This window comes from Pezoporus wallicus, unplaced genomic scaffold, assembly GCF_028554395.1.
Source record: "Pezoporus wallicus isolate ANWC-B61680 ecotype Strahan unplaced genomic scaffold, APGP_CSIRO_Pwel_v1 contig_13850, whole genome shotgun sequence".
NCBI classification, from domain to species: domain Eukaryota; kingdom Metazoa; phylum Chordata; class Aves; order Psittaciformes; family Psittacidae; genus Pezoporus; species Pezoporus wallicus.
In genome coordinates, this window is record NW_026635243.1 from 506,048 (window position 1) to 528,728 (window position 22,681).

At 50.5% G+C, this 22,681-nt stretch overlaps 1 protein-coding gene across 4 annotated transcripts; it reads right to left on the reverse strand.

Annotated features, from left to right (window-relative positions):
• Positions 1 to 655: 655 nt before the first annotated feature.
• SVOP (SV2 related protein) lies at positions 656 to 20,348 on the reverse strand. Of its 4 annotated transcripts, none has more exons than XM_057412867.1 (16): positions 20,175 to 20,348; positions 16,929 to 17,089; positions 15,740 to 15,825; positions 15,480 to 15,534; positions 14,694 to 14,765; positions 14,359 to 14,483; positions 9,929 to 10,105; positions 8,725 to 8,850; positions 7,661 to 7,789; positions 6,613 to 6,686; positions 6,234 to 6,310; positions 5,025 to 5,132; positions 3,428 to 3,539; positions 2,381 to 2,462; positions 2,060 to 2,149; positions 656 to 1,389 (listed from the first exon to the last, which is right to left on the reverse strand). In XM_057412867.1, exons 1-16 carry the CDS (start codon positions 20,207 to 20,209, stop codon positions 1,183 to 1,185), a joined length of 1,716 nt encoding a protein of 571 aa, XP_057268850.1. In that variant the 5' UTR covers positions 20,210 to 20,348; the 3' UTR covers positions 656 to 1,182. The 4 variants fall into 4 exon arrangements, with proteins under 4 accessions (XP_057268850.1, XP_057268860.1, XP_057268878.1 ...); XM_057412895.1 differs by having other exon boundaries at positions 657 to 1,389; positions 10,042 to 10,105; positions 15,436 to 15,534; positions 20,175 to 20,344; XM_057412877.1 differs by lacking the exon at positions 15,740 to 15,825 and having other exon boundaries at positions 20,175 to 20,306.
• Between the last annotated feature and the right edge of the window lie 2,333 nt (positions 20,349 to 22,681).

Below are 22,681 nucleotides of genomic sequence, written 5' to 3' on the forward strand. Positions count from 1 at the left end.
CTCTTCTCCAGGCTGAACAGCCCCAACTTTCTCAGCCTGTCTTCATACAGGAGGTGCTCCAGCCCCTGATCATCCTCGTGGCCTCCTCTGGACTTGTTCCAACAGTTCCATGTCCTTTGTATGTCGAGGACACCAGAAGTGCACACAGTGCTCCAAGTATTGTTGCTTGGCTCATCCCATGGTCTTGATTCACTTACTTCGATGCCAGCTTGACGTTAAGGTCGATGTACAATCAGCAGCTACCAAGAAGTCCTGCCCAGCTGCCCCAAGGCCAGCCTCTGCTGGGAGACACCTGAAAGCAGCTCCATCCCACTGCTGTTAGGCTGAGCTGGTTTATCACAGGTTTGGGCTACACCACTGTGAGAACACACTGAGGCCAATGGAGCAGAGACATACCTGGACCCCTGCAGAAGACCACAGCGTGCCCCTCCACCCGCAGAGAGACACCAGGGCAGCTGAAGCAGTCTTCCCCAAGCGACACGCAGAGCGCTCATAGAGAAGCCAAGCTCTGCTCCAAGGCAGGAGGATTCACATCTCTTCTGTAAGGTCCCAGCTCCGTGACAAACACCGCTCCTCACTGACTCCATCCGCCTGCCTCGGATGGGGGAAACATCCAGGAAACAGGTTCCAAGCAATCCGTGCTTCATTCCCAAGGAACCAGGATGCGTTGGTTGGTGTGCCGCTGTCACGTGGTGGTGGCGAGGGCTAGAAAGTGCAAGGCAGGCATCTAACTCATAAAACCTACTCTGCAGTGTGTGGAATCCACCGTGTGCTATGGCAGGGACACAATAAATATTAACCTTTTGGTTTTTAGGCATCAAGAGTACAGGATTTTAATTACAGCTTATACTGAGTTGCATTCAGTTGGCTATTTGCTTGCCACGGGACGTTGTAAGCCGAAGAGCTGACCATGCAAGCACAACAGACTTAAGAAAACCCCTTCCTGCTAAACTTCAAATGATATCTGGAGCAAACGCCTCTCCATACTGAAGTAAAGTCTTTATGAGTGTGAGCAAAGGGCAGCAGAGACACAACTGGCTTGGGCTGAACCCCAAGGTTCCTGCAGTTTGACACACGACATTGGCAGTGACAGGATGGTCAGCTTCCTATGCTTCAGGGTTGGGGTGTGTGTGAAAGAACTTGCTCAGGTCATTTGTTCCTCCAGCAGGTTTCCGTGTCCCATCATTCCTGCGATCCAGAGTTAGACCTGGTGACCCCTGGCGATTGAGATCCTCTCCCAACCATCTCCTGTCCCCATTCCCTCTGGCTGGACTCCTGTAAGCCACGGCCTTTGGTTTCAATGGGCAAGAAGCAGGAAGCCACAGCGGCCAACAGGCAGCATCCACTGTAAACCACCAGCGTTAAATAGACTGAAGATTCCAACATCACCTGCAGGAAAAAGGCAGGAGATAGAAACCAGCTCCCCATGGCCCCGTCACAGAAACAGAGACACTGGGCTGGCAGCAGAGGTTTTAATTACAGCATTGGCAGCGTGTTTAACACTCACTGCTGCACACTTCCTTTCCTCAGCGGTTACACACAGCTATTAAACACTGACAGATCAGTGCCACGAGGTGCTGCTGCCCTTACACGTTAGGCAGGATTTAAGCAAATCCCAGGATCTTCAGCAAATCCTGGCCCTCTGCAGAGCCGCTGGTTCTGACACCATCCTGTCCCTGTGCACCTGGGCTCCCCCAAACCCCTCTCCAGCTCCTTCCACATCCCCTGCAGGTTTGTACCCTGCAGGACCTCAGTCCGGGATCCCAGGAGGGAGGTGGCACTGCAGCACACACAGGAACTCCCTGCCTCTCCCATGGCCTCCAAGGTGTCCTTCCATCCATCCTGCAGCCTGCTGCTTGCTTATTCAGCCCCCAACATACAGGGCAATGGAGGAAGAGGCAAATCCAGGGATGAGCCTAAACTCCCCTCAAGGATCAGGCAACAGCAGCCCTGCTTTAACACATCCCGCACAGCTCGCCCTTGGTTTGGCCCCTGCAGCAGAACAGCAGCTTCTCCCTCCCCTTCCCCTGCCTTGGCACCCAGGAGAAGGGTTTTTTACCTGTGCAATGAAGGGGGTTATGAGGGCTCCCACTCGGGCCATTCCACTGCATGTTCCCAGCCCCAGTGCACGCGTGGCCGTGGGATAAACCTGGGAACAAAGCACCGGTCCATTAACACCCCTGGGAAGTTCTCTTCCCTCCAGCCTCCTAAATCGATGGAACTCAGCAAGTGGAACTACAGCGAGTTCTGTTAGACAAGGACCATGAGATCACCAGCTCATTCTGGGGTAAGGTCCATTGTGGAGAGGGCAGGCAAAACGACTTTCCCACCATGGTCTCGCTCCCCTGAAGCATTCTCATTCCAAACCCAGCCTCCTTACCTCCGGGGTGTAAACATAAGCAGCCTGAAATCCTCCTGAAATAAAAGCTCTTGCAATGAAGAGCAGCACAGTAAGAACGTTCCTGGGAGAACAAAAAGGAGAGCAGTGTTTGGGCTGGTTCGGGACAATCCGTTTGTTTAACTTGGAGGCAAGCGCAATAAAAGCCCTCAATTGCTTTGAACGACTTCGTTTGGGTGTTAATGAACCCTCTGTGTTTGTTTCTGGACCTTCCATACAACAACGATGCCAAACAACCTGCATTCCCACAACCACATCAGCTCACCAAGCGCATCCCTTCCTCCTGGCAGCTGTGGCCCATGGAAACAAGCAGCAAAGGCCAAAACGTAGCTAAATGAGAAAACCCCATTCCGTGTTATGAATGGTGCTAACAAAAAGGTGGCACACAGGAAAAGGCAATGGGAGTGCAGCTTAAAAGCTGTTTAAAAGACAGGAACCTCCAGACTGCCTGGCTGCTTGTGACTTTGGGAGGTTTCTTATCCCAGGGTTCTTGTGAACGGGTTTAAAATCACAGAGCTCTCCTCTGGCTGTCAGGTCCTCTCCTTGTCCATCGGTCCTGAGGCACAGACACTGTCACATGCACGTGGCATCAAGGCCAGATGCAGTCAGAGCAGCTGAATGGGAGCAGAGCCTGGGCTTGGTTGTGAAGCACTGCCCTGGCAATGACTATCCAGGCAGCGTGGGGAGCTACAGGTAGTGACTGGCAGAGAGCAGTGCATGAACCAGCTCCCGAGGCTCATGACATCAGATCTGATTTAAAGTTGTGCAATGGTTACCTCCTGCTCAGACACAAGCTCTCATTTTGCCCTTTGGATTGCTCTGTCTGAAAGGTTATAGAGAAGGATTCCTCCTCTCCTGCTTCTTTTAGGTGCCTTCCAAACTGGTGTAGAAAACCTAACACCATCCTTAATGCTTCCTCCAGTCAAGCACGACCTCCTGGCTTGGCAAACCACCACGTCCAGTTCTGCCATAACCAAGAGAGAGCCCAGATGAACCAGACAGACCCATTGCTCACCGTGTTTTCCTTACCTTCCAACGCAGAGAAACAGCAGAAGGCTGCAAAGCGAGAAGACAACGAAGGACAGGGCCATGGTTTTCTTGCGGCCTATCCGATCAATGATCCACAGCGTCACCAACACACCTGTGGAAGGACACGGGGTTGGGAAGGGAGCAGAGGTGGGCATGGAGACAGCTTTTCACACAGGCTGGCTACCTCGGGTTGCAAACGTTGTTCTCTCTTTCTTTAAAGCACTTTGCCGGCAGAGGCACCAGGCAAAGCTTTGCCAATGGATTGCTCCAGCTATCGGGGCCACATGCAAACAGAAGCCCTGTGAGTCTTGTTCCACGTTCACATCCCCACTGGTCCACACATCCACACACTCAGGGGCTGCAGGCTGATGTAGGAGCGAGCAGTCAACTCTGACATGGCTTAACCACTGCCTATTGCAGTGGCTACCAAGATGAGTGCCAAATGAGTTACCAAAATGAGTTACCCGATGCCTGCCTTCTATCTCATTGGGATACCTTTGGTTCAGCTTCTGAGCATTGTTCCCTGCTAACTCTTCCTACTGCAAGGTTTAAGGGCTCTTTACAACTTAGCATTCTCTTCCCTGTGTTACTTACATGCTGCCATCAGATTATTTCTCACCTGCTCCTTGATAAAGGAAACACCAAGCTCTCCAAGTCTCACACTGGTCAGTATTCTCCCTTATGCAGCTTTTCCAGATCCCTTTAAAAGCTGATGTGCAGCAAGCACGGGGATAATTCAAGCAGCAGAGTTTCCAGGGTCATATCCAGAGGTATCCCTGGTAATGTTTCTCTTATCTTAGTATGTATCAGGAGCAAATCAGTCCTGTCAGCTATAGCATCAGCCCAAGAGTACATACCCTCTTTCTGCCCACTGTCCATTGACATCCTTCCCTGAACAACTGCTGTGCAGGACAGTCCTCCTATGTTAAGTAGCAATTGTGCATATTCATCATAGACTTACAACTCTTCACCAGTTAAATGGCTTCTCTTTGAGCTGAAACTATAATGTAGAACCGTGAAAATCACCTGGCCATTGCCTCACAGTATTATTCCAGACAGATTAATACTGGGAGATCACCCTCTGCATCTGAAGAGCCTGTGGGTACTTATTGTCTGTCAGACTGTCCCCTGACACTCACTGGAATCGACTGAAGATCACGACTGAGATGGGCACGGAGCTTTGGGAGCAAGGTCTCCATTGATTCACTCTGCCCACGCTCCCTTTACAATAGCTCTGGAAAGTCCCTTATGGACAGAAGTTGAAGTGATTCTGCCCCTTTGATTTAATTGTTACTCTTCCTCTGAATGCCTGATCTGCTCTTTGGATGGGATCCATAGTCAGATGTGTCATTATGGCTTCACAAAGCAATTACTAGTGATTTTATCTGTAGGGATCACACAGGCAGTGACAGGAGCTACAGCTACTGCGTGCGCTGCAGTTATCAAGTAGTCCAACCAAGGAGCTCCAGTGCTGCAGGAGATACAACACTGGCATTAGGCCAGAGAGAAGAGCCCATTTCCCTGCTTGTTGCAGAGCCCATTCCAATCACACGGAGCCACTGGCAGTGAAGAACCAGTGCTTCCTATTGGCACTCACCAGGGAATTCAGACAGGGTTGTCCAGAGCAGGTCAGTGTAGTCCTCCTCTGTCAGGTACTCACAGGTCAGGCTGCACTTGGCCTTCACTTCTTTCCTTTTACTGGATACTGTGGGAGGCAAAAGGAACAGAACAAGCACTTCGTGTACTTTAAGTAACCTCTTCTCTGCTTACCTTCCTTTGCTCCTGCTTTGTCTTTATCACTCTTACTGCTGACAAGGGATGTACATAGAAGGGATGCACTACACAGAAGGGATGTACTGACAAGACCCTGCTGCACAGCACGGGTGCTCTACCTGGAGGATGCAGCTGGACCTGCACAGTTGCTAATGGTACTTGTGGCAGGATGTGACACCTCTGCAGCCAGCACTGCCACAGTGAAAGCTCACCCTTCCTCCCCAGCTCTACAGGCTCAGTTCGTTTTCAGTCCGGAGCTCATGACAATGGACAGAATTAACATCGATAATTCAGTTTATCCCCGCACAAAATGGGATGTTAACACCTCAGTTGTACTTTGACAGGACTCAATAATGCTGTGTCTCTGTAAAACCAAGTCTCTTTAATGGATGCATGCTCCTTTGTGCAGGCTGACCAGAGCCAGACCTCTCCAATAGGCAATACACCGGTGTACAAGCTTGGGATCGTGTCTTTTCCCAATCCTATCCCTCCCTTTCCTGTAATTTTCCAGCTATCAGGCAGCCTTCACTAATTACAGGTGTTGTGAACACAACCACACCTCCCCTGGGGGCTCAGACTCTTCCAGCCTCTTCCTAATGCAGCCAAAGCACTTTTAGTCTCTTGACTACAAAAACCTGCCACAAAAGGGCAATGCTTCCCCTCCATCATCTTTCTTCCCGTCTTGAGGACCTGGGAGAGCCACAGCAGCTCTCTCCGAGCCAATGAGGCCTCTCAGATCTGGAACCTTACCTTCATTCCAACACCTCTTTCTCAAGAAGAAAGATACATTGCTAACAGGGCTCCCTTGAAGGTTCTCTTCCTGCTTTACGCTTTGGGCTCACAGACAGTGCAGGACCCCTCTGCAGTGTGCAGGGGATGAGGAAGAGGCCCATCAGAAACGTTTAAAACGAGTAACCCCTTAAGCAGATCCCTTACAATTCCAGCTGGGAGCCACAGTCCTTTCCACACAGCAGAAAGGGACATCCCACCACCGAACAGGGTATGGTTAAGAGAAAGACAGAGCAGTACTCACTGCTGCAGACGTCTCCTGCTTGGAAGAACTCTGTAGTTAATAAAACTAACCCATAATATGAAAAAGCATTGGAAAACCTGCAAGGAAGAAAACAGGAGAGGAAGTCTCAGCTGGCCAAGCCTACAGGAAACACCATGCATCACAACTGAACCCACTGTGTGAGGACTCCCACTTAAGTGCTCCCTCAAAGCTATTTCCTCTAAGCATTTAGAAAACGACAGGGCAATTAGATTGGGAATGCTACTGATGGGTGGGTTTATAAATCACAAATCAATACAGGTTGGGTTTTTTTGCTGTATTTTAGCGATGCTGTAAAATACCTCCATTAAAAAACCACTTAGAATTGTGCTGGCACCGGGCCGTTTGTATTTCTTCTTACCATATAAACCAGAGTAACAACGTGGTCCATCTAAAATGGGGTGTAAAAAGGTCCCTCATTTTCCCTCGGTCTTCCTGTTGAAAAGAAGCAGAAGTCAGAGGGTCAGGATATTCACTGGCCCTGGACTGGAGGATGCAGAGTGGCAAGGGGTAACACAACACACAGTCCTAGGCACTACACCTCAGGATGAGTGTAGCCAGAGTGAGCCACACTGGAGCTGGGATCCAAGTAAAGAATTCCTCTGCCAAGGAGAATTCTCTAGGAGCAGAACAATGCCAGGACCAGTTCTTGCACAGGGCCCACACTTCTCCTCCCCAGGGAGCCTGCAAAGAGCAGGACTCGGACCCAAGAGCTCAAATCCTCCCTGATCCAGCCCTTAGAAAAGCAGACCTGCACCTCTGGTTAGTAAGATGCAGGCTCCTGCCTAGCTTTACAGTTCTGCTCTCATTCATAGCTACAGGCTTTCCTCTGATGCCCTTCCTCATGGGCCAACTTTGTCACTTTCTGTTCTTACAGGAGTCTCTGTTCTGTGAAGCTGCTCCGTGTGCTGATGGGGTGCTGAGAAGTTGGCCATGTAAAGCTGAGAGGAAAAAGACCCCAGTGAATTCACACAGTAACATGCAGCTCGGAAGCAGCAGCCTGAATCACCCCATGCATTAGGATGCAGCAGGAGCTTGCAGCTCTCCCGCTGCAGAACATCAGGATCAGATTAAAACTGAGCCCAAGAGTCAAATTCCAGCTTGTCTCAGGAGCTCAGATCTTGGAATTCTGATCCGAGCAAGGTTTGAGTTTCCTTAATCATCAGGACTCAGAGTGAGCTTAAAGAATATCAACGCCCACTTTAAAGGTCCTTTTCCCTTTCAGGATTTTCATGTCATTAAAACTGAGAAGCCAACTCTTCCTCCCTGTGGCAAAGGCACAGACAAACCCTTCTTCATTACCCGTTCCGACACTACAATTAAACTTCACATTGATTACCTGCTTGTAAGAACACCCATGAATGCACCTGTTTCACTGCATCCCACGCTGTTAGCGTGCCTGTACGTACCTGCCTGGCAACAATGAGTTTTCCCAGAGGCATGGGGGCTCCGTTTTCCGTTGCTATCCGCTTTAAAGTGGCAATTGCTTTCTCTTGATTTCCAGACAACACATCATACCGGGCACTTTCTGGCAGCCACTAAGAGAGCAAAGAGATCAGATGAGCAAGGGTGGCAGGAACACAGCAATAACCACACTGGGGGGGTTCCTCTGTGGGCTCCCACTAACTGCATTACAGAACTAAGCTTTACGAACCCAGAGCCATCTCCTCAGCGGCTTTAAGACCCTGCAAAAACCCCCCTTTGGCCAGGAAACCAGAGCTCCAGGCTGAAATCTTTCCCTTCTGTTACCTTAGGTTTATTCTCAAGAGCCATTAGGCATTTTTGCAGGCTCTTTACATTGTACCTCCTCAGTAGGAAAGGCAAAGCATCCCGGACAAGATGCTCTGGGCACTCCCAAACTCCTTTTTTTGAGCTCCTTTTGACAACAAGCCCCTGTATAACTGGAGATATGTCTGAAAACCAGTGTCAGCGACTGAGGAGCAATCAGAGCTGCTGAACAGCCTGACAAGGACATGCATCTTTGAGGCAACTGCATTACCTCACAGTGCACTGATGCTCAGGTTTAACTCATATATGCCTTGCATTAGAACGTGACCTGCACTGTGCAGATTTTGCCCCTGACTTGGGTGAGGGTTTTTAAGTGGCCAATAAGCATAAAAGTGATGATTTTGACACAAAGCAAGGAAATAGCAACAGCTTTTAATGAGATGTTGATCCCACTGAGCAGAGTTAGAACAAAGTCACTAAACTGGAGAGGTTTCCAGGCCGGATTTGGCTTCACAAAATCCCAGCCCACCCTTGTCCTCCAGCAATGACAGTCACACAGACACAGCTCTCTTTGGAAGGTTTTCAGCAGCGCCCTGTTGAAACAACAGCATTTTTGCCACTATTTCAGCTGTTTCAAAGAAGACACCAACAGAGAGCTTAAAACTGCCCTGATTTCCTTCAGTCAGCTTGCAGGATCAGGTAGAGAAGTGATGGAACATGGATTTGGCTTTGACAGAATACCTACAAAACACAGGACAGCGAAGAGCAGAAGAGGGAGGGCAGAAAGGACGAGAAGCCAGCGCCAGCCAAGCGTGGGCATCACCACCACTGCTAGGAGGACTTCAAACACCGTCCCAATGGCCCAAAAGACCTGCCAAAGGGAAGAGAAACAGTCACAAATGGGAAGTGCTCTTCAGGCCTCCTGCTTTGTAGCATTCCATGACGGGACAGAGGAATGCCAGAGACATTCCAAACACGGGCTCCTGTATGGAAACAGAGTCCGTTTTCGGGGGGGTTGGTTAAATGCTGCAGGAGCTGAAATGCTCATTTCTGAAAGCCCAGCATCCTCTTTCTCTAGACACTCGTGTTGAGCTGTCGGTAGCTCCTCATAAGCAAGGAGCTCTTCACATGCTGTTTCTACAGCAAAATTCCTATTAATTTATGTGTCTCTGAGTATGATTCCCAGCAACCACCGTGAGATTTATGGTATTAGCTTTCCTTACCAAAACCAAGCTACCAAAGCCACAGAGTTTGTCCTGGAGATGAAAGAAGGAATAGATACCCTCACAGCAAATAATGGAGCTGGCATCCTCTTGCATATCCTGCCCTTATCTAAAGGATTATTCCCCTTTAGATTATGAACCCACTTAGCTCATTATTTAACCCTCAGAATATACTTCTAACGCAAGGCTGCTCAGTGGTAGCCAAACTGTGGCAGAACAGAAGTGACACAGAAAAGAGCACTTCAGCTACTGAATTCTGATTAAGAAGTGTTAATCAACCTGATGGAGGCCTTGCCAGCAGGTGGCTGAGGGACTGGGCTTGCACTGAGAAGCTGGTTGAATCTGGGGGGGGTTTCCACAAGGAAACCTTAGCAGCACTGTTCTGCCCCTTCCACCATTCACTACAGGGTTGTGAATTTTGCCTTGAAGTATTTATAGGGCAGAATCCTGCTCTCTGTGACTTTGATGCATTTGGATTGAATATGGGGAGCTGAATTTAGCCCTGCATTTACTGAACAGTCAGTTCTGCACTCTTCATCACTCAGATCAGATTCATTTCCCCATGAAATTAGGTGACACTCAAATGCCCCCTGTGCAAACAGCAGTAACTTACCCAGCACTGGGTGCAAGCCAAGGTACAAAGAGTGGAATGTTACATGAATGCTTTATGCAGCTTTGGACCTGAGCTACCACTAGTGCACGGTGCAACCTCAGCTCCACACTCACTTGGACAAGCAAGATCTGACTGCAGCTGCGGGTGATGTTTCTGGTCAGTAGGATTGAATGGATGTAACCAACAGCAGAATTTGCCCCTCTGGGGACACAGCCACACTGCTCACCTCTATTAGTAAAATGCATTTTGCTCTGGCTTTCATTGGAAGGAATTCGGCATACAAGGTTACCCTGCAAAGAGTGAACATTGAGAGAAGTGTCATGTCAGCACAGAGAGAAATGTCATGTCAGCACAGAGAGAAATGGCACGATAGCACAGAGAGAAATGGCACAATAGCACAGAGAGAAATGGCACAATAGCACAGAGAGAAATGGCACGATAGCACAGAGAAATGGCACGATAGCACAGAGAGAAATGGCACGATAGCACAGAGAGAAATGGCACAATAGCACAGAGAGAAATGGCACGATAGCACAGAGAGAAATGGCACGATAGCACAGAGAGAAATGGCATGATAGCACAGAGAAATGGCACAATAGCACAGAGAGAAATGGCACGATAGCACAGAGAGAAATGGCACGATAGCACAGAGAGAAATGGCACGATAGCACAGAGAAATGGCACGATAGCACAGAGAAATGGCACGATAGCACAGAGAGAAATGGCACGATAGCACAGAGAGAAATGGCACGATAGCACAGAGAGAAATGGCACGATAGCACAGAGAGAAATGGCACGATAGCACAGAGAGAAATGGCACGATAGCACAGAGAGAAATGGCACGATAGCACAGAGAAATGGCACGATAGCACAGAGAGAAATGGCACGATAGCACAGAGAGAAATGGCACGATAGCACAGAGAGAAATGGCACGATAGCACAGAGAAATGGCACGATAGCACAGAGAAATGGCACGATAGCACAGAGAGAAATGGCACGATAGCACAGAGAGAAATGGCACGATAGCACAGAGAAATGGCACTATAGCACAGAGAGAAATGGCTCGATAGCACAGAGAAATGGCACGATAGCACAGAGAAATGGCACGATAGCACAGAGAGAAATGGCACGATAGCACAGAGAGAAATGGCACGATAGCACAGAGAAATGGCACGATAGCACAGAGAGAAATGGCACGATAGCACAGAGAGAAATGGCACAATAGCACAGAGAGAAATGGCATGATAGCACAGAGAGAAATGGCACGATAGCACAGAGAGAAATGGCACGATAGCACAGAGAAATGGCACGATAGCACAGAGAAATGGCACAATAGCACAGAGAGAAATGGCACGATAGCACAGAGAGAAATGGCACGATAGCACAGAGAAATGGCGCGCTAGCACAGAGAGAAATGGCACGATAGCACCGAGAGAAATGGCAGGATAGCACAGAGAAATGGCACGATAGCACAGAGAGAAATGGCCCGATAGCACAGAGAGAAATGGCACGATAGCACAGAGAGAAATGGCACGATAGCACAGAGAGAAATGGCACGATAGCACAGAGAAATGGCACGATAGCACAGAGAGAAATGGCACGATAGCACAGAGAGAAATGGCACGATAGCACAGAGAGAAATGGCACGATAGCACAGAGAGAAATGGCACGATAGCACAGAGAGAAATGGCACGATAGCACAGAGAAAAGGCACGATAGCACAGAGAGAAATGGCACGATAGCACAGAGAGAAATGGCACGATAGCACAGAGAGAAATGGCACGATAGCACAGAGAGAAATGGCACGATAGCACAGAGAGAAATGGCACGATAGCACAGAGAGAAATGGCACGATAGCACAGAGAGAAATGGCACGATAGCACAGAGAGAAATGGCACGATAGCACAGAGAGAAATGGCACGATAGCACAGAGAGAAATGGCACGATAGCACAGAGAGAAATGGCATGATAGCACAGAGACAGAGATTCAAACATGCTCTTTGCCTCTTAGTAAAATTGGCAAGCCCACAGTGGTACCACAACCCCCTTCAGTTCGTCACTGCGCTGGAGGGCAGAATTCCCTCTGTTTGTGTGATTTTGTAACCCTGTAGCTGTTAGCTAAAGGCAGCAGCTCTTGCTGCATGTTTTCACAACCCTGCTGTGCCCTGGGACCGGCATTAGAACTGCTCCATGTGATCCATCAGCATCCAACACAAACTCTGGCTGTGTGAAGTGTTTCTTCAGGGCTCTACATCAGTCTGCGCTGCCAGGTTTCCGTTCTCCCTTCAAGGTGCTCCAGGTCTGCTCCTGTTACCGGTATAAAATCATTTGCATTTGTTTCTTGTGGGGCTTCAAAAAGGAGTCCTCTCACTCTGCACAGCCTTATTTCATGATTGTGCCAAACAGGAACGGCGCAGCTTCTCTGGGAGTGTTTCCTGAGGATGAGCACAAGGACCTCGACATACAAAGGACATGGAACTGTTGGAACAAGTCCAGAGGAGGCCACGAGGATGCTCAGGGACTGGAGCACCTCCCGTATGAAGACAGGCTGAGGAAGTTGGGGCTGTTCAGCCTGGAGAAGAGAAGCTGCGTGGAGACCTCAGAGCAGCCTTCCAGTATCTGAAGGGGGCCTATAGGGATGCTGGGGAGGAACTCTTCATTAGGGACTGTGGTGACAGGACAAGGGGTAATGGGTTAAAACTGAAACAGGGGAAGTTTAGATTGGATCTAAGGAGGAAATTCTTTCCTGTTAGGGTGGTGAGGCACTGGAATGGGTTGCCCAGGGAGGTTGTGAATGCTCCATCCCTGGCAGTGTTCAAGACCAGGTTGAACAAAGCCTTGGGTGCCATGGTTTAGTGTGAGGTGTCCCTGCCCATGGCAGGGGGGCTGGAACTGGATGATCTTAAGGTCCTTTCCAACCCTAACTATTCTATGATTCTACGATTCTATGACCAGCAGCCTGCCAAGGCTTTCTTGTCTTCTTCAAACCGTCTGGGAAGACTCGGCCGCTCTTTGCTCCTACTCTTTGCATCCCATTGACTCATCCTGTTCCTGCTCCTGAGCTCCTCAGGCTTTCTTTGATGCCTGTGACAAAACTCCTGCTAACTTCACAAATGGGGGCTTGACCTCTGAGTAGCTTCCTAGAACTCAGTTTGTTAAAGCAGCACACAGCATTATATTAAATCAGCACTGAGAGAAGGAACTAAAATCACATAATGAAACTAGAGCGGTCCCTGTATATTGCAGCAGGAAACAGGAGCTGATTAATGCTGTACAGACCTGTTTTCTTAAGAGAATACTCCACATTGGTATTATAGTCAGAACAAGAAACTGATGGAATCCACTCTTCTTTGTCTCTCATTAAGTCCTGCAGTCTTTGTGTGCTACCTGCAGCAGAGGCTGGGCTGAGGCTGCTCACCAGGGGCTCTGTGGAACATCATTAATAGGTGTTTGCAGTACAAGGTGTTACTGCTTTGTCTTTGTTGTTCTCCTGCCTCATTCCAGTTGTGCTCAGTGGGAGCTGCATGGCAGAACCTGCCTCGCCGTTGGTCAACACGCAGCAGGCAAAGGACTTCCCTGTTGTACAAACACGTTCCGCCCTGTGCGGCTGCTAAAGGTGGGCAGGAGAGCAGTCAGGAAGAGTGATAATGCTGTGATGTTCCATCTCAGCTCTGAATCTTTGCTGTGGGAAGGGCTATAGAAAAGGCAGGATATTGACTTGCCTTGTGAAGAAGTCTATGAGCCATCAATCAAAGCGAGACTCTGACTATTCTGAAATAGCACCTCCATGGGGCAAAATATCCATTATTAATGAGGATAAAAGACTACATGGAGAGAAAGTGGCTGTACTCTTCCCTTCCCATTTATAATTAAAAGCTTGGAACAGAGCTATTTATTTCAGGTGGAAAACGTAGAGATCCATCTCTTCAGTGAATGGACTGACACAGTAATAGAGGAATACCCTGATGCTACCTTTACATTAGATATCTCCGGAGCTCCAGGGTCAGGCTCTGTGGGTTCGGAATTCCAACTCAGGCTCAGACATGGAAGTTCAGGCTCTGACTGAACAATAACCTGCAGTTTTACAGCCCAGAGGAAGGGCTCAGCTGTACCCTATGGAGTTTAGGGCTCGATCTGTGCTGCAACAAGAGCGTGCTGTCCCTTATGGACTCTGCCTGTATGATGTAGCAATGCAGTCTGCAGGCACAGATACACAAGGCTGTCTGGGGTGTTTTACCCACTTCAGGGTGGGCTCTTTGGGCCTCTCATTTTCACCATGAGGGAATGAGAGAAGCTTAAAAGGACTTAAGGCATATAACATGACACAGTTAAGACCCCTGCTTGCTCACACAGAAGTCTGTAAATCTGATTCACCTCAGTACATTAGGCTCAAAGCCTTCTCAGAGTTTAATATATTAGTTCCAAAACACTTAGAATAAACCGGGTTTGGGACAACTGAACAGACACATGGCTGCAATTGAACATTAAGCACCTATAGAAACACATAGAAAAGAGAAAGGCTGGGTTGTGAATATTTACTTACGACTGAGGCACTCCTCCAATCCCAAAGCCCACCAGGCCCCGCAGCACCAGGATCCAGCTGTACACCGGGGCGAAACCACTGAGGATCCCATAGTAGAGGGTCCATAAGACGCTGATCTTCAGGCCCTGCATTTAACAAACGGGCACGAGGAGATGAGTTTCTGCTGCAACACAAAGTAACAAAACGCAAAGCAGAGCCTCAAATTCCCTTTATTTAATGGGAGGTTTATTCTGCTCTGTTTAATGCATGCAGACTACGGCATTTGTCACCATCATGCACTGAAATACCCACACTAGAAACATCAGAACGCATTGGAGTAGGAGCTGAAGCCTTACTGTTTTCCTGCCATACTGGTCTGAGATGTTTCCCCAGAGGGTGGAGCTGGACATCATTCCCACAAACACCACCTACAGCAACAGAGAAAAAGCCTTCCCCTTAACCACAAGGCAAGTGCAAATATCCATGCGGCAGCAAAGAGAATCCGGGATCTGAACGGGTTTAAACCTGCTGGAACAGAAGCAATTTACACAACACAAATGGCATCAATAACTAAAGTGGCGTATGCTGCGAGAAGGGTCCCCAGACTAGTTGTCTCATCCCTAAGGGCATTGCATGTTTCCAGCATCACAGCATCCTACTTGGAGGTGGTATCATAAAAGCTCTGCTTGCAAAGATCACTGGATGATCCCCCCCAAACAGTGATTGCTTGTGCTCTCTCACAGCCTCCGGTGTGTCTATGACCAAGGAAGATTAAGTGTGGTGAGAGAGAAAGGTTTTCAAGAAAGATGGAAAACTTTACCAATCTTTATCCAATAAATCAAATTATTTGAATTTTCGGATGAGTCTGAGTCAATCACATGAAACTTCGAACCAAAAACTTGCAGAATTTCCTCAGTTCTCACTGAGTTTCATTTCTTCAAGCTCTGGCTTTCAAAAGGGACTCCTATATTCTTCCAAACCAAAGGCAATCCGAAAGGCCATGAACAGATTTAACCCTGGGATACACAGCATGATGTCTGCATAACAATGAGTGCAAAAACCTTACAGAATACAGGAGCTGTCAGCGATTTTTCCTACCGATGTGAGCAATGCAACCTGCCAGCTCGGTAATCGCCACTCACAATGAAGCTGAGGAGCTAGGATACTTAAAATCATCATTTCCATAGCATCTGCCATCTAGAGAGGTGAAAAAGAAGCAAGAATTAGGTTGACACAGCAGCCAATAACAAACCTTCTTGAGATTAACCCTGCTTCTGCCCTGCGCCATTCCCACCCCGCAGGTAAAACAGGAGAGGTTCAGTGGATGTACACAGCGTAGAGAGGCAACACTGAGGTTCTCTAACTGACAATCATGCCATTGACTTTGATAACAATTACTTGCCCATGCTAATCCAGTAATAACAGAGAGCTTCCACTGGAACTTTCCAAAGCCAATGGCTTCCACCGCATCTTCCACCAGGAAAGTGTCTAGGAAGAAAACAAATCCAGTGCAGAAGTGTGTTCCTTTCCTTGAGGAGCCATCCCCTGAGAGAGGATTTGCTGTGAATGCAATTACTGGGCACTCTACTGGGATCTAAAATATATAACAGAGAGCTACTTAGCTTTATACAGTTCCTAGTCAAGGAAAGCTCTATGTTCTTCAGGAACTATAATACACACATACGGTATGCACGGTTTGACATTCAGGTTGTCTAAACCCATCTAAGCCTCAACGCTTTAACCCCTCCAGCAGTTTAAGGAGTACGTTTGACACAGCAAGGCCCAGAGCTGGGCATCCTCACAAAGCCATAGAGAAAACCACAAAGCAACTCAACCAAAGCCTGACTGCTAAAACCAAGCAGAGATGTCACAAGACCTCAGTCTGTGACTTGAGCCCGAAGCTCTGCACCACTGTAGCATCACTTGCACTTCTTGTGGGCAATGTGCCAGCTGAAAGTCTACACAGAAGTGCAGAGTTGATGCCCTGAGTCTTCTGAGAAAATCACTGAGCTCATGCCAGGTTATTCTGGCTTCCTACTGCATCAATATGTTCATAAATGAGTCCCTGGGAAAAGTCATCCTGTAAAATGTTAGTATTCCTAAGGGAAAACCAACACTTCTGAATCGGTGGTGCCTTCAGGGCAGCCAGCACTGCTCTGCCGGGTGCAGAGAGAGGCTGGGATGTGCATTCATTCTGTCCCTCTTGTCCTCTGGGCAAGGAGGAGGCAGGAGCACTGCAGAGGCTCCATGCTCAGCCTGAGCCATGTGCAAACCTGGCAGTGTTTAAGGAGCTCTGATCAGTTCCAAAGGAGCCTAAGTCAAACCTCCTGTACGAAAGAGGCGGTGACAACAGGACACACAACTCCTCCAAAGGGCCTATTACTGGGCCTATTACCCAAACCACATGAAGCATCCCTCAGAGATAGAGGTAACTAAATCATGGGTTTCAGGTGTAACATGATTCGCCTGTGTTGTTGATACCTGCTTCCATCTGGAGATCTTTACCATCTCTAAACCCAGTGGATTATCCTGGTTGCAACATGACTGCAATGAAGAGGCCAGACCTCACAGGAGATCAGAAACCCACTCACCATCAGTCGGGTTGGCAAATTCCTTTGGCACCGCAGCTCCATCCTCCAGCTCGATGGGCTCTAGCTCTGTCCGAACACCCTCAATCTGGATTTCATGTTCTCCTGAAATGACATCCTCATCCGACCTCGAACTCTCCCCAGTGCGGCGAAACTTGACCACCCTAAGAGCACACAAACAAGGATTCACACTGCAGTGGCTCTGTTCCAGGTCAAGCTGTGTTTGTGATCATAGAACCATGGAATGGTTTGGGTTGGAAGGGACCTCAAAGCTCCTCCAGCTCCAATCCCTACCATGGGCAGGGACCCCTTCCACTGGAGCAGCTTGCTCCAAGCCCCTGTGTCCAACCTGGCCTTGAGCACTGCCAGGGATGGGGCAGCCACAGCTTCTCTGGGCACCCTGTGCCAGCGCCTCAGCACCCTCACAGGGAAGAGCTTCTGCCTGAGAGCTCATCTCAGTCTCCCCTCTGGCAGGTTCAAGCCATTGCCCCTTACACATCGGTGTAACTCTCACCTCGGAAACTGACAGTTCCTTGGACTTCAGTGAAAGAGTTCATTGGAAATAGATAAAGCGAGTCCTGCTACTGCCTCGTCTGACTTCCAACACCCGAGCATTTAATTCCATGACAGAGTAGCAGAGAGCCTCTTGAACTCCAGCTTAATCCTTTGGTTTAAGGGTCAGCAAAACCAGACTATCGGCATCCTTGCCAAGTGCAGCTGCAGCAATGGAGTGACATTGGTAAGCGTGAGCTGAAAGACTTTTCCTGCTTGGCAAGATCTCAACTCTTACTTTCTCTTACAAGCACTGGTGACACAAGTAATATTCAATACAAGGGCACAGTGATGGGCAATCTGTTCCTGTAAATGGACCTTGGTCCAATGGTGGACAAGAGGATGGAGGAATGAACACCTCAGTCACCCTCAGTTACAAAGAGAAGCCTTGGCCAGCACCAGCCATTCAGCCCAGCTTAGGATCACACTCTAGTACAAACACGGTGATACAAACCAGCATCCTCAGGTCCTGCCACATATACATAGGATTTCCATGACCCCCTCCCATCGGGGGAGCTGCACATACTCACTAATGGTATTCTGGCAGTAACCTGGATGGAGAGAGCAGCCCGTTGACCATTTGGGGAGGTTCTCACCTTCAGAACAAGCTGCTTTGCTGGCTTTGAGATGACCGGGGTGATTCTTTCAGCTAAACAGGGCATTCCAAAACCTGCATGGGGCAACCACTCCTTGTGTTATTTAGCAATGCTCTATCTGCAGCAGGAACTGGAAGCTTTTCTCTGTCCTCTACACCTTGGCAGAGAAACCAGAGAGCCACAAACTGTGTTTTCTCAGGTAACGTTTGAAGGTCTCAGACAGGAGAAGACAGAACAAAACCTCAGGGCTCTTCGAAATGAACAAGAAAGCATCACTGACTGCAGTGAAGCTAGGGCTTATCTCAGGTTCTGACTGAAGTGTGCAGCCATCCTCCACTCACTTAAGAGATAAACAAGGAAGCTCCTCTGGGTTCAGGTTCTTACTTGGTTCCATTGAGAACCTCAAGTTTAAATTCTCTTGGGTTTTAACCTTGGTTTGGAGTTTCTTTTGCTGAGCCTATAGGACAAATACAAGGAATCATCACTCTCACCTTAAAAGTGAAGATACAGTCCTCATACGACCTACAAAATACACCCTCTCAGCAAACACACACTGAAACGTGGCTGCCCACAAATGACCTTTCTATTACAAAGAGCAATGAATATCCAAGTCCCATTCAAGTCTTATTTGCAAGAGCTTCACAAGCCCCTGCTTTAACTACACAGGATGCAAACTTCTCTATGTGTGTTTTTTTAACAGGATGACTATTGCTGTAACCCAGCAGCTGGGTGCAAAGCTCACTGAAGAGATGGACACCTTTTCCCTGGATTTAGGAGGTCTGAAGCGCTGTCACTCCATGGGATATGCCTGGAAATCATTCATACAACCTACACTGGCAGCTGTTGCAAATCACAGGCGAAATAAAGGTGCCAAGAAAATCCTTTCGGATTCTAAAGCACCCGATCACAACCACCCTGTATTCTGTGTTCGAAGGGGACTTTCGGGTGGCTCCAGACGCTACACAAGCGACTGACCTGAAAGCTGTAAGTACTCCAAAAGCAATGCGAGCACAGAGCTCTCCGGCCACATTCCCCATCACAGCAAACACATGTTCAGCACTTAGGAACTTTATGAGACAAACTGACACAAAGGAGGAAAGCAGCACCCAGCGGCATTCCCTGCTCCATCCCTGCAGGATTCCTGGTAGCTGGGATGTCGGAGAGAGCTGCATCTGTTTGCAGGGTCCCGCAGCACCGAGCACGTCTCATCACACCCACAGCTTTCGGTGGGTTATTAGGAAAATAAGAATGGGGGAAAATGGCCTCGGGAAATCCTGGCTCATTCCTTCCGCTGCCGAGCTGACAGCACCCAAACCAAGGATCTGCAAACAGCCGGAGAGCCTCTCCTTTTCCCCAGCTTATTGGGAACGTTATGGGACACCTGGCTCCGTCATTGCCATGAGCTCATTAATATTTCAAATCGACTTTAAGCATTAATTCCCTGCCTCGAAGTGAAGGATTTATAGATAGGAATATGCTTTAAAGCACCTGATAACGGAGCATTAGGAGAACAGTTTTTAAAGGCAGCATTTTGCGTTCCCGAAGAGGAAGGGAAACGCTGGTGTGAAGAGGCTTTTATCACCTTTCTGCACAGATCCAGCAACCACATCCCAACAGCAGAGAGCTCTCGGGAATACCAGCATCTTCCTGGTGCAGCAATGTTGGCTTCTCCGAGACATGCAGCGGGCTCACCCCAAACACACCTCTGCAAAAGGGCTCCGAGCTGCCATCAGTTCATGGCATGAAAGAAGGGAGCCGGGAAGATGCCTTCCCCAGCACAGCGTTATTTACGGATGCAACCCACCTTGCAAATGCAATGGGAATGCTTCCGCCCAAATAAAACCCTTTGGGGCTCCCACTCTTTTATCCCACCCTTTCCCATTTCTACCACGGCCAAGTTGGTGCAAAAAATGCAGCTTGAGTGGGTTTATATAACGAAGGGATCCCTGCGTGCCCCCGGCATGCTGAACCCGGGCAGCGGCACAAGGAAAATGGCCTGCTTCCCGGGGCCTAAAGGCGCTGCCTCGGGATAACGCTCGGGAAAACCGCCGGGATCCCCCAATCCCCCCGCGCCTCCCGCTCCCCTGCGGCCGCTACTCACGGCAGCTGTCTGAGCTGGAATAAATCATCCTCCATTGCCGGGCTGCGTCTGCGGGCGCTGCTCTCATCGCTCCCGCATGGCGGGGCTGGCTGGGGCTGCGGGAGGCGGCTGGACAGCTCCGGCGGCGGCAGCGCACCGCGCGGCGCGGCAGCGGCTCCGCTCCGCTCGGCTCAGCCCAGCTCGGCTCCGGCTGGCTCCGCCCGGCTCAGCCCGGCTCCGCTCGGCTCGGCTCAGCCCGGCTCGGCTCAGCCCAGCTCGGCTCCGCTCGGCTCCGCCCGGCTCAGCCCGGCTCCGCTCGGGTCAGCTCGGCTCGGCTCAGCCCAGCTCGGCTCGGCCTGGCTCAGCCCTGCTCCACTAGGCTCAGCCTGGCTCGGTTCGGCTCAGCCCGGCTCGGTTCGGCGCAGCCTGGCTCGGTTCGGCTCAGCCCGGCTCCGCTCGGCTCAGCCCGGCTCCACTAAGCTCAGCCCGGCTCCACTAGGCTCAGTCCGGCTCGGTTCGGCTCAGCCCGGCTTGGTTCGGAGCAGCCCTGCTCCACTAAGCTCAGCCCGGCTCCACTAAGCTCAGCCCGGCTCCACTAAGCTCAGCCCGGCTCCGTTCGGCTCAGCCCGGCTCCGTTCGGCTCAGCCTGGCTCGGTTCGGCTCAGCCTGGCTCCACTAGGCTCAGTCCGGCTAGGTTCGGCTCAGCCCGGCTCGGTTAGGAGCAGCCCTGCTCCACTAGGCTCAGCCTGGCTCGGTTCGGAGCAGCCTGGCCCCGTCCAGCTCAGCCCGGCTCAGCCCGGCTCGGTTCGGAGAAGCCTGGCCCCGTCCAGCTCAGCCCGGCTCAGCTCAGCCCGGCTCAGCTCGGCACGGCTCAGCTCGGCACGGCTCGGCACGGCTCGGCACGGCTCGGCTCGGCACGGCTCGGCTCGGCACGGCTCGGCACGGCACGGCTCGGCACGGCACGGCTCGGCTCGGCTCGGCACGGCTCGGCACGGCTCGGCACGGCTCGGCACGGCTCGGTTCGGCTCGGCTCGGCTCGGCACGGCTCGGCTCGGCTCGGCACGGCTCGGTTCGGCTCGGCTCGGCTCGGCTCGGCTCGGCACGGCTCGGCTCGGCAGCCAGCCTTTTCCCGTCAGGCAGCCTACGGTCGCTGTCCCGGTCCCGGTCCCGGTCCCGGCCCCTGCCCCGCTGGCTGCCAGCCGGGCTCCCGGCTCAGCGCCGGTCCTCGCCCCCTGGGGGCTCAGCGAGTGCCGGCCGCGCACCGATGGGAGTGAGCCCGGGAGCGTCAGAGCCCGGGAGGAACGGAAGGGGCCGGGGAAAGCCGAGCCGATTGGGATGCACCCGCTCCGGGGGGGCAGCGAGGGCTCTGCCGGGGACACTGCAGGACACCGGGCAGGGCCTCGCAGCAAATCCCGCTATTACAGAGCGCAGGGATGGATCCTGCAGGTGATCTGCAAGAGGCCATAGAGCGCCCAGTGCCTAAAGGGGCTGCAGGAAACCTGGAGAGGGGCTTTGGACAAATCCAGACCAGGGAACAAGGGATGATGCAAGAGGCTTGGCCTGAGCTCAGACACACCAAACAGGTTTTCAGCTGGCTAATGGGGGCTGTTCAGCTGTCACACAGATACCGTTTGTGGCACTCTCCCAGGTTTTAGGACATACAAGCTTGCAGCTGACCCAGCTGTGGTTTCAGCTTCCTTAAAACACTGAGGACAATTGTTTAATGCACTGTTTGTGCCTAGGAGTGGATCTGGATGTCTACACATAGACACTGGCTCCGTTTGAGGTACCCATGTACCCCTGTGGATCACACAGGACTCTGTGGGTACCTTTGGCACAAGGGCTCTTTCATTGAATAATAACACCCTAAAAGTGTGATAAACCCCAATTTTAATAGCATGGAATGCATACATACATTGCAATAGATTCTCAAAACCATTTCAAACCCAGGCTCTTTCAGAGAACAAGCTTTGAGACCGTGTGCAGGATGGGTTTGCTGCTTCCCTCTGCTCTCTGGTCTCTGTCACCTCTCTTGCCACTGAGACACCGGTCTCCATAAACAACCTGTCTCTTTGGTTCTGCACCCTTTCACTTCCCTTTGAATCGGGTGGTGAGGCCTTTGGGCTGAAGAACCCCCTCGTGCCACTGATTTGTTGCCATAAAGGGAGCTGAGGGGTTCTTTTGCAATGAAAGTCAGCCTGGCCCTTAAGCAACTAGAAAGCAAAAGGCCTCGGTAGATAAAACTCTTCTGCCAGCACCTTCCTGATTGTTGAGATTTAGGTTTCCTGTTAAAATACGGGTTACAGAAACCGTAGCTCAATGCTTGACATGATCCAAGAGGTGTGCCCTGATTCCCAGGGTGAGATCCTGCTGATGAAGTCAGTGCAATGGGAGGAGTTCCTGCGCAGAAGGTTCTGGAGGGGAGCAAAGCTCAGGTCTCACCAAGCAGCCTGCCCCAGCTCCAGGAGGAGATTTATACCCAGAACATGAGCTCAGAGAGACTCTGGGCTGCTTCTCCCCAAAAGTTG